This window comes from Schistosoma mansoni, chromosome 5, assembly GCF_000237925.1.
Source record: "Schistosoma mansoni strain Puerto Rico chromosome 5, complete genome".
Classification (NCBI taxonomy): Eukaryota; Metazoa; Platyhelminthes; class Trematoda; order Strigeidida; family Schistosomatidae; genus Schistosoma; species Schistosoma mansoni.
The window spans coordinates 2,661,189-2,681,244 of NC_031499.1; the positions used below are offsets into that span (position 1 = coordinate 2,661,189).

General features: G+C 33.4%; 1 protein-coding gene and 2 non-coding genes across 3 annotated transcripts in view; 1 reads left to right on the plus strand and 2 right to left on the minus strand.

The window, feature by feature from the left end:
- Positions 1-1,702, minus strand: part of Smp_153420 (hypothetical protein) — a gene marked incomplete at both ends in the record, with an annotated part of 15,351 nt that extends 13,649 nt beyond the window's left edge. The window contains 1 exon segment of the mRNA XM_018797623.1: positions 1,696-1,702. Within this exon segment, the coding sequence (XP_018652646.1) occupies positions 1,696-1,702 (7 nt within the window).
- A 4,370-nt stretch (positions 1,703-6,072) lies between these two features.
- Positions 6,073-6,140, minus strand: Smp_tRNA_02304_Sup_TTA.1.1. Its single transcript has one exon. It is a non-coding gene (tRNA).
- A 3,826-nt stretch (positions 6,141-9,966) lies between these two features.
- Positions 9,967-10,037, plus strand: Smp_tRNA_01381_Pseudo_GAG.1.1. The gene has a single exon. It is a non-coding gene (tRNA).
- Positions 10,038-20,056: the final 10,019 nt, after the last annotated feature.

Consider the following 20,056-nt stretch of genomic DNA (forward strand, 5'->3'; position numbering starts at 1 on the left):
TGCAGTCCTAAACATTAATGGGAAGATTCAAACAAACAATACTAAGTGAATTCAAACTTCACCCCATCTCACATGCAAGTGGCTATCAGGACTCAGTGACCGAGTGAATCACGAGATGGCGTTTGGAGCGAACGATACTGGGTTCGAGTCCCAGAGTGAACATCAAGTCTAAGATGCAGGTACATTCAGCTGACGAGTCCCAAATAGGACTTGACGCGCGTCCTGGATTCCACTGCTAGCCACTATCCATCTTTGCTTACATTATTATTTAGTATTTATCACTTAACAATATCTAACCAAACTTCTATTTTTAACTAATATTTGATGAAATGCACATGGTAAAGTCTTCTTTGCAACATTTGTCATATGAAACAAATATAATATGCATTTTGGATTGTTTGTTTGAATGTTTCCAATGATGTTTAGAACTACAATTGATCGATCTCTTATTGACACACGTGCTTCCTGTGCGGATTGCCTCGATATTGCCTGAAGTCATAAAGATTATAAACAAAGATAGAGAGTGGTTAGCAGTGAAATCCAGGACGCGTGATTTGTCTTTGCTTATAATGTTTGTGATTTAAGGCGATATCGAGGCAACAAGTACAGCATGCATATATGCCAATAACAGACTGATTTATTGGAGTTCTAAACAACAATGGGAACAATCAGACAGACAATACGAAATGATTTAAAACTTCATCCGATTGCTTGAGCTAGTGGCTATCAGTAATCAATAGCGTAGTTGATAACGCGATGACACTTTTTAGCAAAGAACAATGGATTCGAGTTTGAGATGTAAGTACATCCAACAGACAAGTTATAATTGGGAAGAAACTGGTGTTCTATCCACCATTCATGTTTGTTTATAAATAAAACATACACTGAGAGTTTTGAAAACTTATCAACCAGATTACTAATAGTTAAATGCTGTTTGCTAGTCGATTTAGACTTGACATTATTTGTAAATAATAATAATAATGTTTCGATAGTTGAGATCATGAGTCAATTGAAGTTAGATCACCATGGAAAACGTGGAAGAAGTGAAAGAACCGTTACGTCCTTTTGTGGGACTCCTGAACACTGCGCATCTACGATCCCATCTCGCGAAATTCGAACCAAGGACATATCAGTTTCGCGCTTGAGCGCTTTACATCAAGACCACTGATTCGGTATCCAACGGTGCACTGTGCACTGCTGAGGAGTCCCACGATAAGGCGAAACGGCCGTCCAGTGCTTCCAGGTTTTCCATGGTGGTCTAGCTTCAATTGACTCATGATCTCAACTATTGGAATCACTATAATATCCACAAAAAACTCCATCTGATAATAATAATGATGTTGTTAGACATTGAGATATAAGGTTGAACTACGGTTAAATAGTCAAAAATATTTCAAAGGTATGCTAAATCACGGTTTATTTGTTCATGTTTACATCTATTTGAATGTATATCATAATCATTTATCTAAGTAGAATGTACTTACATATTTAGTTATCAAACTTCAAGATGACATTCAATGTCGAGTTCAGTAAACTAAATCTTACTGGATTTAATAATCAAGAATACTTAACATGATACAATGATTTACATCACTTCATGATTAGATTGTTTCATCTTACTCAGAAACAATAACTTTGTATGTAATAGAATCTAGAATAATCAAGTATCATGGTCAGCATATGTTTTCTATTCACCACCCATTTAGAAACATTGTGTTTGATATCAATCTATGACGCCGTTTAATTTTATTTTATCTCCATAGACAAATGCTGTTTACATGTATTCATCTTTGAAAATACAAGCCAATTATCCAATCTTTTAGCTGTATTCAATTCATTTTTAGGCTACTGGACATTCTTAATCATTGTGTTTCAAACAATGTATCCGAAGTACATATAATCCAATATGTAAAAATATCTTAATAAATAATAATAATAAATAATAAATAATAATAAATAATCTGAGCAGCATCATTGATGAACACAGTGAATCAGATGCAGATGTGAGGGCGAGGATCAGCAAAGCAAGAGCAGCATATTTACAACTGAAAAACATCTGGAACTCAAAACAATTGTCAACCAACACCAAGGTTAGAATTTTCAATACAAATGCCAAGACAGTTCTACTGTTGGGGGCGGAGACGTGGAGAACTACGAAAGCCATTATCCAGAAGATACAAGTGTTTTTTAACAGCTGTCTATGAAAGATACTTCGGATCAGATGGCCAGACACTATCAGCAACAAGTTACTGTGGGAGATAACAAACCAGATTCCAGCAGAGGAAGAAATCTGGAAGAAGCGCTGGAAGTGGATTAGGCACATTTTGAAGAAATCACCTAATTGTGTCACAAGACAAGCCCTCACATGGAATCCTGAAGGTCAAAGGAGAAGAGGAAGACCAAAGAACACATTACACCGAGAAATAGAGACAGAAATGAGAAGAATGAACAAAAAATGGACAGATTTAGAAAAGAAGGCCCAGAACAGAGTGGGTTGGAGAAAGCTGGTCGGCAGCCCATGCTCCATTGGGAGTGTCAGGCGTAAGTAAGTAAGTAAGTAATGCGATCCAGGATGCTAGCCACTATCCATCTTTGCTTAAAAACTTGTGACTTAAGGCAATATCGGGGTAATTTGCACAGGATGTACACATGTCAACAAGAGACTGATTAATTTCAGTTCTCAATAATAATGAGAAGATACAAGCATACAACACCGAGTGAAGTAATACATAATGTAACAGACAATAAAGCGTATTATGATAATACAAATTAGAAAATTCATTTGTATCATAAGTCAAGCTTTGTTGAAAAATTGTGGTTCGTGTTTTTATAAATTTCATAAACATACTGTAGCGAGACTATAATTTATAGAAGAAACAATCAGATTTAAGAAAACAGGTAATGAATTTTGGCACGAAATTCATTTATCCATTTGGCTAAATAGCGTTTTGGCATTTTAGCTGATACCATTTCGTGATGGATATCCTATTCTATTTCTTAACCATAACTATCGACTGTAAATTGCAAACCTAATTCCTCATACTGGTTTACCAATCTCATTTAGCCCTAGTAAGTAGCGTATACTTTCAAGGTTACTAAGGCGTCACTTAAAGGTCATAGTCTCACCAATACTGTTATTCACAATGATTTGAATGAAGTCCCATTGTAAACAATGAAAGTCCCATCCACTTGTGTCCCAAAATTAATCTGCTCACCAAGAAACAGCTTCATCGAGCTCTTAACCTTATAACTTAGTCACTGAGTGAATGAGTACCACCATTCATGGTTGGAAAAGGGTATGACAAAAACAATATTCAGCTCCACTCTATCGTACATAGTTGACGGTCGATTAACAGATAAAATCAGATCATTCACAGTAATTTATCTTACATCTACCAATTTTAACTATAGTTTATGGTCTCGTCTCTTAAATACAGTTAAAGTCATATGGATTCAAGATGACAATTCATGTTTGTAGTGATATGAAGACAGAATAAGGCTTAACAAACGATTTTACTAATTATTATGAATATTCATATCGTTCACTTGTCACTATTCTTTTGTAGTCTTCACTGTCTTATTATTTAAACAGTTTTTATTACAGAATTTTAGTGGTTCTTGAATGAATATTATGTCAAAGTCTATTTCTGCAAGTGCTTTCAATCTGCCTCCTATTATGGAGTATCCATTCAAGTTTTGGTTGTTCTAATAATAATTAGTAAACATATCACTATACTATCAATTTGTTCATCTTATTATGTTTAGTTATGTAATCTGTTCCATTGTTATCGCTGACGCACAAACTGTCTTGATTGCAATGATATTATCATAAATGTATTACTGTGTATGATAGACTAATCAAGGTTTTCCTCAGTAATGCGCATTCACGATCTCTCATGAGAGACTCGAACCCAGGACCTTCGGTCCCATACTAGAACGAAACAACCGCCAAGTGCTTCCAGTTATTCGATGGTGGTCTAGTTTACATCTATCTATGAATTCAACTATTAAAAAAATTACTGCGATCTCCACAAACCCTCATTCTGATCACAATCAAAATGTTACCGAAGACAATATTATTTGTTTATATTTATTATTTTAATAAAATTTCCATTAAATGAACTGGATAATGTTTCATATAAGTTAATCATTTACTTACTTTATGAACATACATAATATGAAACGTCCATAAACAATAGCCACAAACAAGCTCCTCAATTATACAGTCGTTTCATTATAACATGTGGTTATTATTATCAGAAGGGGTTTTTTCTGGAGATTTAGTATTTTTCATAGTTGGAAGCGTGAGTCAATTGACGAAACGGCCGTCCAGTGCTTCCAGGTTTTCCCTGGTGGTCTAGCTTCAATTGACTCACGCTTTCAACTATGAAAAATATGCGGTCAACCAAATATGTCCCTGTTCACATCTTACCAAATATCTATATATTAAGTAGCTAGATTATATATAATTATATTTCTATTATTATAAGATATCATTTGACCTATTGGCTACTATTATACGATTTACTATTCTGAAGTTATTCCCAATCTGTTGATTATATTCTCACCCCTACGGCCATTTTCGGTTCGATCTTGTATAATTATTTTCATTATATGGTATAATGAGGTCTGATCTGCATGTTTATGAACCGTGTATGTCTGAAATATATGACTCATAAAGCGGAGACTGATATTTGTACTAGCATGAGCCGGCCGGGTTAGACAAAGAGTTACCTTACAATAGAACAATGATAATTCAGAGTAGATTCAATGCTGCTTGTGCTTGTTGACGCGTCATTAGTTTAGTACGGAGACAAAGCTACATAGGTCGGTGTTCTAACTGGCGGTTTTGTTACGTGATAATTGTTGTGTCACAGAACACAACATATATGGTGCTGTTCTGTTAGTCATTGAAATCAACAAGATTCTATAAATGATGATTATTTTATTAGGTGAATGATAAGCTGACGTGCTATAACAGTATACTGAACAACCCTCTTCATACAAGAACTACGATATCACTACATATGTGAAATAAGATAAAATTCTAAAATCATACAGTATAAACCATCATTCATAATAATACAGTTGAAAATCTCTGTGAGTAGGTACAGAATATCGGACATTCAGTTCGTGGAATAAACCCAGACACATAAACCAAGTACAGTAAGATGACTGTAATTAAATTTTAAGAACCTAATCATAATTTTTAATCATTGCTTCAATGGTTAATATTTAAATAAAAAGATAAATTTGTTGCGTAATAGTTATTCTTTTGTCTCATCTTACTTTGTTTATATCCAGATTAATTTCTAATTTATGATTCTAATTTTGTTCTATCAAAGTCTTTTTATGAATTCGATTTATACAACCAGATATTTAAGATATAGAAATCAAAGAAGATTATAAAATTTCTATGGTTTAAATTGTGAAATAATCTTAGCTAGACCATTATTAAAACCTTAAACTACCAGATGGCAGTTTCATTTAAGTACGGTACTCCTCATCAGTGTTCATCAATGACTCGTAACGTTTGTTCTTGTGTAAATAAAGTTTACACTATCAAAGCTCTGCAACCTCCTCAAATGCCTCTTTCTTGATATTATGCACTCAATAGTGACTATTCTCAGAATGTAATTCGTGGAGTTCTGGTGAAAAGTCACGGCTAGTAGAGTTCATACATGTCGGTCGTGAGACAGTTATTTACTGCATGCAATGGAAGATGGTAGTTCACTATCATAAATTGACTAGAGTTAGATATTAATACCGTTACATCCGAGATAAGTGGTCTGAGAATAAATCGTTTTCGTGTGAGAACGAAGATCCTCATGTCTCTGAAGAGTCCCATATTTGGACGAAACGTCCATGCAATGCATCTATGTTTTCAGTGGTAGTCTAGGTAAGACCAGTTAAGGTTTTAAACCATAAAAAAATGCATTCACAAAAAATATCGTTTTAAACATTGAGTAAGTTGTAAGCAAAAATGGATAGTGGCTAACAGTGGAATCTACGACGCGCGTTTCGTCCTATTTGGGGCTCGTCAGATGGATGTACTTGCATCTCACAGTTGATGTTCACTCTGGAACTCGAACCCAGTACCTTTCGCTTTAAATGCCATCGCGTTATCCACTCCGCTGTACAAGTTACAAAATTGCAAATCAGATATATCATGGTTGCTGGCAATATGCAGCGAAAAGAATATACATTATTTAGATGTCGATTTACTGCTAACATCTAACTTGCGACCACTCAATATTTATCATCTGTATCGACCAATAACTAGGGAACGGAAACTTGTTGAAATACATTGTGTTGAGAATTCTATATTGTACCAAAAATATAATAATGAATAGAGCTAATAATAATAAATATAAAGATTATTGTCAAGCTATAAATGAAGATAACATCTGATCCTGTGTAATACGAAGTTATTCATTTATCCTTAGGTAAAGAAAGTGAGAAAAATCTGCTTAGACTTATAATATGCTTAATACTAAGAATGATTCGCAATCAAAATCGATTTCTCTTGATGTTCTATTCTTTGAAATCGATTGTAGTTTGATATAAGAAAATCATACTCTTCAGTGATGATGTAGTCTACTTTTGACGTCAAAGCGAAAATATAATTACTTATCAATAATTTCAAAAAAGATTGGGGGTAACATGGATCGTTAGTGTTAAAATAATAATAATAATCATCATCTATCCGTGGATATCCCGATGAGGTGAAAATTAGGATCTTTAAGCTTTCATAACTCTGTGTAAGACATGGCTTCAAATGAAGTAAATAAATGGTCAAATAAAACTAATTAAAGTTTAACAAGGCAGACTATTCAGTTTAATCAAAATAAAAAAAGGTTCGACTATGTCGATGTCATGTTAAGCTTTTTGATCAAGGTAATCTTGTTTTAGACATTGGTTTGTGTATTTGCGTGTATGATGGTCGTTATGAAAATATGTAATTTATTTATTATTTAGGAGTGCTGAAATTTGAGCGTATGTGTGTATTTTGTGGGAACTGTGTAGAATTAAATATGGTCGTGTTGATAAACAGTCTAAGTTCGATGAATAGTAAGGCTTTCTACTTTTATTGTGGGCGGAACTATTTACCATTTATTATGTAATTTTTCTTTTATTTTATCGTTTATTGAGATGATGATTTAGGATGCAGAGCCAAAGAAACGTTTATACTGAATGGATGAACAGAGATTAAATATATGTACCAATTTTAATGTGTTGAATTACGATATATGGTGTGACTTAGATCACCATTTTAATTTCTCTTTACTAAACAATCTGAGGCTGCTGTACGGAGCTGAAACGCGTGACTATCGTAACCAAGGGTTGGAGACTCTAGGTGACATGGCTCAGAATCGATCACAATGGCGTAGGTGTATACACTCTTTATCTTCCCTTAAACCTTAAGATTAAAATTTCTTCATAACTTTCTTCCTTCCTTTATTATATCCTTATATACAACCTATGTTTTATATACTACCACCACTAAATTAACTATTTCTATGAATCCGGTGTTCATCTTGTTGGGCTAACGAGATATGACAACTTGGACCGATGCATAGATGTGCCTGGTCCTATGTTGTGGCTGACTGACGAACTGAAACGTGAAGAACTAGTACATCCATCCTCAAGAAGGTACAAGTATTTATAAACAGTTGTTTACGCAAAATACTCAACATTCACTGACCGGATACTATCAACAACAGCGTTTTATAGGAGAGAACTAACCAGCTTCCAGCTGAAGGGAAAATTAGGAAAAGACGTTGGAAGTGGATCGGATATACATTAAGGAAATCACCAATGTGCATCACGAGGCAATTGCTAACTTGGAATCCGAAAGGTATGTAAAAAATAGGAAGGCCAAAGAACACATTACGTCGGGAAATAAAAGCAGATATGAAAAGGATGAATGTTAACTGTAAAGAACTGGTAAGAATTGCCCAGGACAGGGTTAGATTGAGAATGCTGATGGGTGGCCTATGCTCCTCCACGAGGAGTAACAGACGTAAGTAAGTAAGTAAAACAATCTGAGGACGTAAGTTCAAGATGTTCATCTTCTTTTTGAAGATAAATTTTAATGTATTCTGAGAGAATGTTTACCAATTTTAAGAAAAAATAACTTATTATTCACATTAATGATCCAGATGAATAGTCTGATGAGTCCTGGCAAAAATAACCAACTCATATGAGACATAAAAAGAAAAAAACCAACAATTGGCAACAATCCAAAATATCAAATATTCCATGACAACTTCATTTGTTTGTTTACTTAATGTCCTTTTCAATAAAGAAAAAAAATTGTTTGTTTACACACTTGTATAGAAGCCAAAAAAAAGCATAATAGAGTTAAAATACTTAATGTTTATTCTTTATTGTATGTAAAGTTAAAACATTAATGGATTTCCGCTAAAGCTTTTTATCTTGTTCTAAATTATTAACTAAGTTGAATAAGTCAAATTAGATCATTATAGTCAACTTTAAGATAAAGTTAGGCAATGAACTATCTTTATTTCAAGTAATTTATATCTAACAATCTAATGTATAATTGATTAGTTAGGTAAGACATCTTTTATATAAATAGTCCTTTTGTTATAAGTAAACTTGTTATGAATATGAGAAGGGGTTTTGTGGATATTATAGTAATTTTATTAGTTGAAATCATGAATCGATTGAAGTTAGACTACCATGGAAAAACTTGAAGCACTGGATGGCCGTTTCGCTCTAATGTAGGACTCCTCAGCAGTGAGCATCCACGATCCCGACTCACGGGATTCGAACTCAGGACATATCAGTATCACGCGCTAGTGCCTAACCTCTAGACCACTGAGCCGGCATGCAACGGTGTGAATGTCTAGCTTGAATCGATCCACGAATTTGAGCGACCGTCCACCATTGTCTTCAGTGAGTTACTATCTCACAACAAGGATTGTGGATGCTCACAATAGGACAAAACGGCCGTCCAGTACTTCCAGGGTTTCCATGGTTTTCTAGCTTTAATTGATTCATGATCTCAATTATTAAAACTTGTCATTGTATAGAAAATAATTGTGATAATGAACATGTTCATTACAATATTCGATTAGTTTACATAAGATTTTGTAGGAAAATAAGTAATAATTTAGTATTATAAGCAAAGATGGATTTTGTCTAGCAGTGGAATCCAAGACGCGCGTTTCGTCCTATTTCGAACTCGTCAGCTGGATGTACATGTATTTCAGTGTTGATGTTCCCCCTGGGACTCGAACCCAGTAACATTCGCTTCAAACGCTATCTAGTTATTCATCTTTGCTTACAATGCTTGTGACTAATAGTTAAAATAATAAACTCTTATTTTGTTGTTAGAATGGCTCCGAAAAGCACGATGCAGCCTTCAGAAGCTCTAAAGGAGCCGAAGAGATTCTGTCCAATCAGAACATGAAACAGTTTCCTGGAATATTAACGTGGTCTGCTAAGATTGAACAATTGTCTTACTTGGCTCTTTGAGGTTTAGCTGAATTTATCACCAATGCTAATAACTATGAATACCCATGCTTTTCCGTACATTTTTGATTCTTACCCAATAATCACTTACCCCGCTTTTTCAGTCTTTTGATTTTGCGGCTATGAGGTTTTACACTTTTGAATCCCATTAGTTGTATACCGTATTCAGCTTCAGTCTAGTAGAGGACATTTATCAATACATTTCTTAGTAATCCATTTGGGTTTTTTGACAAGTTGCGTTTACTGTCGACTACATGTAATAGCCTAACCCCTAACTCTATTTCTTGAATATTATGGATATGCAAATGTATGTAAACCTTATGTTTATTTATCAATGCTTGTCAAGTAATATCTTAAAAATCCAATCTGGGTCCGGCACAGACAAATGTCTTCCTCAAACAATGGATGAATGGTCGCGCATTTATCCATAGATCGATGGAAGTTACATATTAATACCGTTCTATGCCGGCCTAATGGTCTAGAGGTTAAGCTTTCACAAGAGAGTCTGAAGGTCCTGGGTTCGAATCCCGAGTGAGTTATCGTGGATGTGCACTGCTAAGGAGTCCCGCACTAGGACGGAACGGACATCTAGTGCTCCTAGGTCTTTAATGATGGTTTAGCTTACATCGACTCGTGAATTCAACTGTCAAAATTACTTATTCAATATGTCAATTTTCACTTTAACAACAAACAACATTTTATCGTATAAACGCAGGTTGAACCCTCTCGTTAAAGTAGCCTGATTTAATGACACAATTTTTTATCAGCTGTTCGTAGTTTATGAATATTTCAGCCTAAGTTCACTTGTGCCAGACAGTACTTTGTTTTCTAACAAGTCAGTGAAGTGTTCACATGTAAGTGTTCTTCTGAAAAGTAAGTCACTAAACATCATAGTCAATTAGCTATAAATACAAAGAAACTAAACATAAAAGACCTTATTAGGGAATAAATCTAAAACACTTATCACTAGATGTCTTATCAATAAGAATTGACCATTACAGTTCCACTAACTAGGTATAGTTGTATCATGACTAGATTCACACAATTTTTCAATAAAACATTGATATAACTGAAAAAAACGATAAACCAATACGGTGAATACAGAAAATTTACACCATCAAATCAATAATACTCAACAGTGTTTAGAGGTAGCATTTTAAAAAAATCTATAAAGGAATGGACAAGTAGCAAAACGATATCGGAAATCAATAGTCATCAAATGTAACTAAGAAATTTCACATAGATAGCTTGTAATATATGCCAGTAGTTTGTAATTTTAAGACAACTGGATTTGTGTAGAATCCCCCTTTTAACCTGCTGATTTAGAAAAATATGATGCTTTTAAAACTCATTTGCTACATTTATTTCCGAAAAAGTAACTGGTAACTGGTTTTCTATCACAATTGATTAATCACTGAGTGTTGATGAATGTCATGCGTGTCAAGTCCGTCTTAGTGCTGATTGAATGCTATCGATCAAGTTGCAATGTTGCCACTAGTCTAGGTGGCTCGACACTGTGTGAACTATGTTCAGATAAGATGGTGGTTGGAGGTGGTCAAAAGAAAACCCTGGACTCGGGTTTCGTACTACTTGACACTCGTCAGCAAGGTGTACCTGTAATCTTGAGGGAACTGGTGCTCCCTGACCCCGTGTCACTCAGCTTCACAGTCAGAGACGTTACCATTGAGCTATTCGAGCCGCGACCGACCTCCTGTAGGACTGACATGTAATTACAATTGATTGATCACTCGGTGGTGATCAATGTCTTGAGTGTCAAGTCCTTCTTAGTACTGATAGAATGCTATCTATCTAAATGTAGTTGATATAGTGTAGTGTATAGTACCACTACAACAATTTAGAACGGATTGAATCTATTCCGTAGTTTATGGTTTCTTTGATAAGGTGACCGTTTTGGATTCTAATGAGTCAAAGAAAAATATTCATCTTACTAAATTTAAAGATTGCTAACATAATAATAACCAGGTTATAATGTAAATCTGTTATAATACTTTGTAACATGATTATGTATGTGCTGTTAACAAATGGTTTAACAGTTCTGATAACAGTAAATTATTGTACCAACTAAATGTCACATCAGCTAATGGAAATTCAATTATTATGTTCTGTATATTTCTCTGAATAGGACAATTGTACTAACTATCTATGAGTAAAGAAAATGTTATGAACCCCCCTCCTCATTATAAAAACCATGATTATTAGAAAATGACCCAGATAAACAACCTGTTTAATCTATTTTTATTGATATATGTTATATGCTATTACATTTAATAGAATCCTACCTATTTCTTGGATAAACTATTATGTAATGCAATTCAAATTGCATTAACAGTCATGAATAACTTTATATAGTTGAAATCATTGGTCAATTGAAGCTAGACAACCATGGAAAACCTGGAAACACTTGACGTCCGTTTCGTCTTATTGTGGGACTCCTCAGCAATGCGCATCCAGGATCCCGCCTTGCGAGTTTCGGACTCAGTCATTAATAACGTTTTTTTAAAGAAAATGTCTTCAAATACACATTCTCATCAATCTTACTTGACGACTAAATTATATCTAGTTCACTTAATTGCTAATTATAATAATGAATTGAACACTATAAAACAATTGCTAAATAAATTAGATTTTTCATATAGATTTAATTGTGGCATTTAAAATAATTAATCCTGTGATGATAAATTCTGCCTTGATTTGAATCTAGTTCGCTAGAAGTAAATTATTTAGTTTCTAACTGGGAGATATTACCTTTTCAAAGTTTAGTGTTATATCCGGAAAAGGTTTATGAATGGTAACTTTGAGAACTATTTATGGACCAATGTAATATGTATATTTCCTATTGTATTATTGTTAAGTAGCTAAACTATTCATATTCGTGTCCCTCTTATTAAAATCTTTATTTTGACTTATAGACTATTATTATACGATTTACCATTCTCCAGTTTTCCCCAGTCTATTGATTATTGTTTCCCCTATTCACAGCTACATTTGGCTAAATCTTGTACAAATGTTATTTTCTATTTTATTGGTACGATGTGGTCAATTTATTCGGTATATAAACCCAATATGTTTGAGAATAATGATTCATATTGCAGAGACTGTTATTGGTGTTCTGGACTTAACTGGCTGGTCTAGGTAGAAAGCAGGACTGATAAGTACTCTTGACTGCTCATACGGCTTTTGTGTATCATCGGGCGATCAATAAATTCACTGTTCTCTAATAGGCGAGGCAATCGATATAACATTTAGTAAGGATTATATTGTTGGTTAGTTTGTTATGAAGATGAAGATCATTGAATGCAGTAATCATGATATTAATCGTTCGGTGAAATCAACCAATCAGAAGTTTGAGTCTATATATAACGATATGAATGTTTTTCCATATTGATGTGAAAAACCAAACTTTTGAATTTCAAAGTAAATGGAAAAGTAAAGATCACTTAAGAATTCAATGAAATAATGGCTCATTTGAATATGATGGTAGCTGGCAGTGGATTTGAGGACACTTGATTCTTCCCAATTAGGAATCGTCCGTTGGATGTACCTGCATTTTAGAGTTGATGTTCATTCCGAGACTCGAACCCATTCATTTTCTCCTTGAATGACATCGCGTTATCCACTTAACTATTGAGTCCTGATAGCTACTAGCTTTTGCGATAGAGCGAAGTCTTAATTCATTTTGTATTGTTTGTTTAAATGTTCCCATTAGTGTTTAGAACTGAAATTGATCAGTCTCTTTTTGGCATATGTGCATCCATCTTTGCTTATAAAGTTTGTGACTTAAGGTAATATCGAGGCAATCCGCAAAGGATGCACACATGTCAACAAGAAACTGATCAATTGCAGTTTTTAACCAGCAATGGGAAGATACAAATAAACAATACTAACTGAATAAAATTAAAATTTTCGCAGTCACCTTGCGTAATTTCTAAATTAATTACATGATACGTAATTAAAAAGATTTAAACGTCAGTCATTGAATTACCACTTGCTTCTTGTGCATTATCCTACAACATAAGATACTTGAGACAACATGAAAAATTGGAGTTGATTGACACATACAAAAAAAAACAACCCACTCAAATCACCAATATCCAATCGTCCAAGTTTCTTGATTAAGCTAATTCATAATAAATTTGAAATATCACTTGGTCCAATCGATCATATCTCTTACTGACAATGTTGTTAAGATCAAGTCAAATTAATCATATGTTCATTACTGACGAGTATACAAATGATTCGGAGTACGAAATTATTACATTACATTTGATTTAAATTTAATTGAACGTAAGTAATTTACTACTATACTTCTATGTAAGTGTAATTCATATCATTTATAATTTATTACGATGAAAATGGGAATGTTTGTATTCTGCGTGTAGAACTTAAGGCGACCTTCTTGAATATCTGGTCTACCTGTTCTTTCCATCTAGATATTTCATTAAGTTATCTATTTTCTTGTTTCTTCTAACATATCATTATGTTAATTAATTGCATAGCCTATTGAAGTGTTTGTTGTGAAAAGTTTACGACCTTTCTCTTTACAACTTACAAAAAAGCACAATTAGAGACATCGTGATTGTTGGCATTATGCATCGAAATGAATATACATTAATCAGATGTTAATTCCCGAACTGCTAACATCAAGTTGGCAATCACCCAATATTTATCGTCAATATCCATCAAAAAATAAGAAAAAGGAAACTTGTTGAAATACTTTGTTCTGAGAATCCTATATTGTTTTTATGCCATCTGTGTCAAACACTAGAAGTTTAATTCATTAGTGAACTCAAGAATTAGGTTACTGAAACTACAGGCAAGAAAACATATTGCATAACCATGATGAAATCTTATCATAAAGTGTTGAATGATGTATAATTAGAAAATTCATAGGATATATGATAATTGTAGCTTATTTACAACAAAATTAACAAAGATATTTACGAAAAAGTGTTTTGCGCAGATTATAGATATTTTATAGTTCAATTCATGAGTCAACTAAAACCCATAACCCATCTGACTCACGCGCGAACGCTTAACCTTTATTACGTTAGATGTATTATTTTCGACAATTCTTCCATTACGTAATGATGAGTTCTTAGAATAGAACTGTGAAATTTTCTGTTAATTTTACTGAATTTCAGTATGCCTACAATCAATGTTGTGTTCTTCATGACACTGTTTATTATCATGAGATTAGATCACCAATCAAAACACCGACTTATACGACCTTGTTCCTGTGGTAAGCCAATGACACGTTAACCAGCACGAGTAGCCTGGAGTCAACTCTCAATCCTTATTGATTCTACTCGTCTAGTTACGTCCGTCTGACTCCTGAACACAATCACAGCTTCCGCTGTATGAATAATATATTTCAGATATACGCAGATTATATACAAGCCAATCAGACCGCTTCATATCATAATAGAAAATAACAAATATACAAGATCATTTCGAAATTGGTTGTGAATATGAGATACTGTAACTCGTAGATTGTGAATAATTTCAGAATAGTAAGTCGTATGATATTATCCAATAGGTCAAATGAAATCTTATAATAAGAGAAATATAACTATGTATATAATCTAGTTACTGAATGGTTATGGAATAAGGATATATAAACATATATATAGTAACAGTCCATAAGGAATTCCTGGATGTTATCATTTATTTATTCTTCGCTAGGATATAAAAATCATTGTTCACACTGTAGTTCAAATGAATATGATAATTGAAGGATATAATTCTTAATAGCCGAATTCAACTCAAATAAACTGTCAAGGTAACAACACAATTATTAAACTTTGTTAGAAGAATTACTTGAGGCTAATATTTCACATCAGCAGATAATGCCTGGTTGTAATTCTCAAATGAAGCATAAATATAAGCTAACACCACATTACCACACATTACCATAAAACTTCTTGATAACATTAGGACTAGTTCAGTCTTTAACATGTCTTTACTATTTATACTTGAAGTACGGTTGTGACATATAAATTTTAACAGTTGAATTCACGAGTTGATCTAATCTGGACCACCAACAAATACCAGGGAACACTGGACTGCTGTTTCGTCCTAGTATGAAACTTCTCAGGAGTGCGCATCCACAGTCCCTCACATGGGACTCCAACTCAGGACCGCAGGTCTCGTGCGCTAACACTTAACCTTCAAATCACTGAGCCGCTATCCAACGGTGTTAATGTCCAACTTCCATCAATCCATGATCTTTCGCAACCCTTCATCCATTATCTGAAATGGATAACTGTCACCACCCGTCACATAAATTCGCTTACAGATCATAGTATTTCGAATATGTTTAATAGTCTTTGATATTTATACCGATTGAATGGTTAATATAAACAATCCTCAAATCGCATAGTTTCACCGGGGGTGAAATGACTATAATTTTTAACAAATACAATTAGAAATTACTTAATAAAATGAAGTATTTACAGAAAAACAAAAGTGAATTAGGTTAATGGAAAATTATGAATAGCAAGCAAAACTCGTACAAGCGTAAATGATAGCTTTTAGTTAATTCGCTCTAATGAGGAAATGTTCTGTAATTTCCTTATTCAACTTGGTTAGTTACCAACTAATTTGTCCTGAATTGTTACTTAGTTTTCGCAAAAAACTGGTGAAAACTATTGTCTAACCAGAAAAAAAAATCCATTATGTTAAACAATCATGGAGAGGTGAAATGTAATTTTTGAATGATACATTGTTCAATACAATTTTCACCAATGTCACATGAAATGAGCTAATGAAGAAATACTTGAAAAAACAACAATTCCATATACTTTTTTCGTCGGTCTTTAATTGAGATCATGAACCAAACAATGTTAGATCACCATTGAAAATGTAGAAGTATTTGGCGACGGTTTTGTTTTAGTTTGGGACTCTTCATCAGTGCTCATCCATGATTTTTCACATGATTCGAACTCAGGACCTATCATTTTTGTGTGCTAGCGCCTAACCTCTAGACCACTGAGCCGGCATCCAACCGTGTTAATATCTAAGTTTAACCAATCCACAAAATCGAGCAACCGTCCACCATTGTCTTCAATGAGCTACTATCTCACAGCAGACCCAGTTGAACTCCAATGGTCATTGCTTCTCACTAGAACTCCAGTAAATAAGTCTTGATGCCCGTCATTAGTGAGCATTTGATTATTATGAGAAACGGCTGTCCAGTTCTTCAAGGTTTTCCATGGTGGTCTAGCTACAACTGACTCATGAATTCAACTATAAATGATATTCACCGCAAAATATGTTTACTGTATCTGAATTCATTTCAAAGCATTGATTTCGACTGTGCATTGACTTGATGAACGGGAGTTATAGTGTTATATAATACTATTCCTAATCATATTAAATATGGAGTTTTAATATATTTAGAAATAAGGTGACTTAATATGAGTATGTATTTTAGGTTTATCAGAGAAATAAAATGATTATAATTTATGATTAAAACTTCGAACCAGTCGACCAAAGTGTTTGTTATTAAAAGATGTATTGAGAGAATTTATAAACTTAGGGAAAATAGTTAACAGGGTTACTTTTGACTGAACTAAGTTGTTTGGCTAAATAGTTTAGACATTGTAAAACCTTATTTTTAATCGTTAGAATCGGCAACTTTTATGCATTTCTTTTAATTTCATCATAGATTTCTCGATTAGCAAGATCAAAGTAATTTGGACTCACTGATCTTGCATAAAACACTGAATGTTGCTCTTGGACTGATCTGGTGCTTCATCTAGACAAATGGGTAAGAGTGATTTAGTTGGTGATATTATTCAGTTTATTTATCTTGAAAATCTCAATAACTAGCAAAAAGGTGTCTGTCTCAGATTGTATTCAAAGAGCTATGTTGGTTTTTCCAATCTTACCTCTCCTACTGTGTAGACAGGCTTTCTGTCGACCAAAAATCAGGGAAGCTGTAAAGTGGTAGTTCATTTAGCATTACTGTATGGCTGTGAAACATAAACTGGTGGTGTTCGTGTATTGAAAATCTTAGGAAAAGCTTTGGTTACATTGATAAATCTGACAAATCGATCAGTAAGGCGGAAAATCATCATCGTCCAAGTTAATTTGGTCAACTACTACTGAGGCTTAACGTTTACCGAGCTAAATATGTGATAATACTAGAAGAGTAATTTGGAAGGAATTTAGAGGTGGATAAACTATGACATTGCATTAGTTCCTATTTGAATTCATTGATAAGACTCCTTATACTGAAGAACATATCATTACCTACAATATATATGAAAATAAGACTAGGTTTATGTGAAAATCTTGATCAATATACAAAATTTAGGTTGACCTCATGACACAATTGCCATTGATATCTTATAGAAGTATACTTAATTAGATTTGATTTATTTCCTTATAGTCAGGTTGTTAAATTGGACAGCTGTTTAGCAAGTAGTGTGCAAAATTGTTTGATTGTCCTTTTCTCCTATAAAGATGTATTATTTTCAAGTAATATCTTAGTAAGGTTACAATATATGGGTGTTGTTAAGAATGTAAATCTTTTCTATCATACATATCTGTCCTCAAAATAACGGATATGTATATTACCATTACAGAAGAAAAATAACATTCAGTTTCGATAAGTATGTCTTTTCAGTTAGGTTTTAGATAATATTATAGATTCTTCTTCTGTGAACCACGTATATTCCATGACTGTATGGGATGGGACCATCTACTGTTGATGATAAGGACTATGACTGATCAATCTTTATTGATAATATGTGCATTAAACCTGGTCTGTCTTGATACCTCATCCAGGTCAAACGGTTTTCCAGTCAAGTTATCGTCTAAAGCATTTGAACTAAAGGCTATCGTGTTTTAGTTACAATGTTTACATTAACACTAAAATTTAAGTATATCCATATGACGAGTCTTCAGTAAGATGAAACTTGCCGTTTGAATTTCACTGATAACCAATTCATAAATTGGCAGACAATAAATTCATACTGTTTTCAAACAATCTACTTTTCTGAAAGTAACACCACATTGTAAGTACACACAAACACACTCACACACATAAATCCTTATAATTCTCTAAAGGATTTCAAAATGACAGTATATCACTGACAGTTTTTATTTAAGAAACTCCAAATTAAGAATTGAATGGATTATACATACATACATACATAGTACAAGGAATGATAATCTCTGATAATTGTATAGAGTTGTGTAAAGTTACATCCTTTTTGTTTTCCTCTTTTGCCTTTACTTAGTTACAATGATACATACATATAGTTATATATAAATCATTGTAGATAAGATTGAGGGTGAAATTTCTATATTAAACGATTAGAACCCTAATATCATAGATATGAAATGGGTTATTATACTTTTGTGTATCTATGTAAATGATTGATAAGTATGGTTGTTGTTGTCACTTTTTTTCTTCATTGGTAAAGGTGCATCCATCTGACGAGTCCCAAATAGGACGAAACTCACGTCAAACTGGATTCCACTTCTATCCACTATCCATCTTTATTTTTAAAGGTTAATTTTATTAAATTAAAACATTTTTTGTTATTGTATAAGTTAATCAGAACCATTTATTTTATTGGGTTCCTTCAATTACCAGGTTACTAATAATTTTGAACATAAACAAGTATCTGTCAAGTTGTTTAATGTATCAATCTACTATATAATTGGATTCGTAAATATATATTGTTTACAAATTCATTTTCAGAAGGGGTTTTGTGGAGATTTAGTATGTTTCATAGTTGAAAGCATGAGTCAATTGAAGCTAGACCACCATGGAAAACCTGGAAACACTGGACGGCCGTTTCATCCTATTATGGGACTCCTCATTTTCGTTTGGAAAAAATAAAGCAACGCTACAGTTTAGTTTTAATACTATGGTGTATACTACTGATGTCCATAGATATAAGTAGTATGTATTATCAATCGAAAGTGAAATACTTGTTGGCAGAAGGTTAAGAAGATCAAAGAAAAAGAGAATGAGAAAAAAGAATGATTGGTGTAGAAACGAATGAACAATGAAGTCCGAGACAATTGACTGATAGTTGCAAAAAGAACAGTGAAGTTTGAGACATTTGATTGACGTTCTGTAAATTAAGTATTCAGTTTATAGTTGTCAGATTTTGTTGAAATGTTCTATAATTTTATATTCGAATATGTTTGGTTGTCCCCATTTGTGTAGTGGTTCATTACACTACTGTTGATATTAGTTGGTAGGTTTATTCAAATATTTACTTATCATGAAATGTAACAAAAAGGAGGGATTTGAATAAAGACCTAAGTCTAACACAATATACTTGAAGTATTAGGGAGAGGGTTGAGTTCTATTTTAAAATTAGATGGATTTGAAGAATGGACATGTCCGTGTAATTGTAAAGCAACTGCGTCTCCATGTTCATTGCGCGTATAATATCATTTAAAATACTTTCTTAATCTAGAGCGTTGAATAGCTCTACAGTAAAATGTTCATAAAAGATATATATTGTCATTTAGTCATAAGTCGCAATGAAGTCGGATTGTGCCTTCCAAGAAT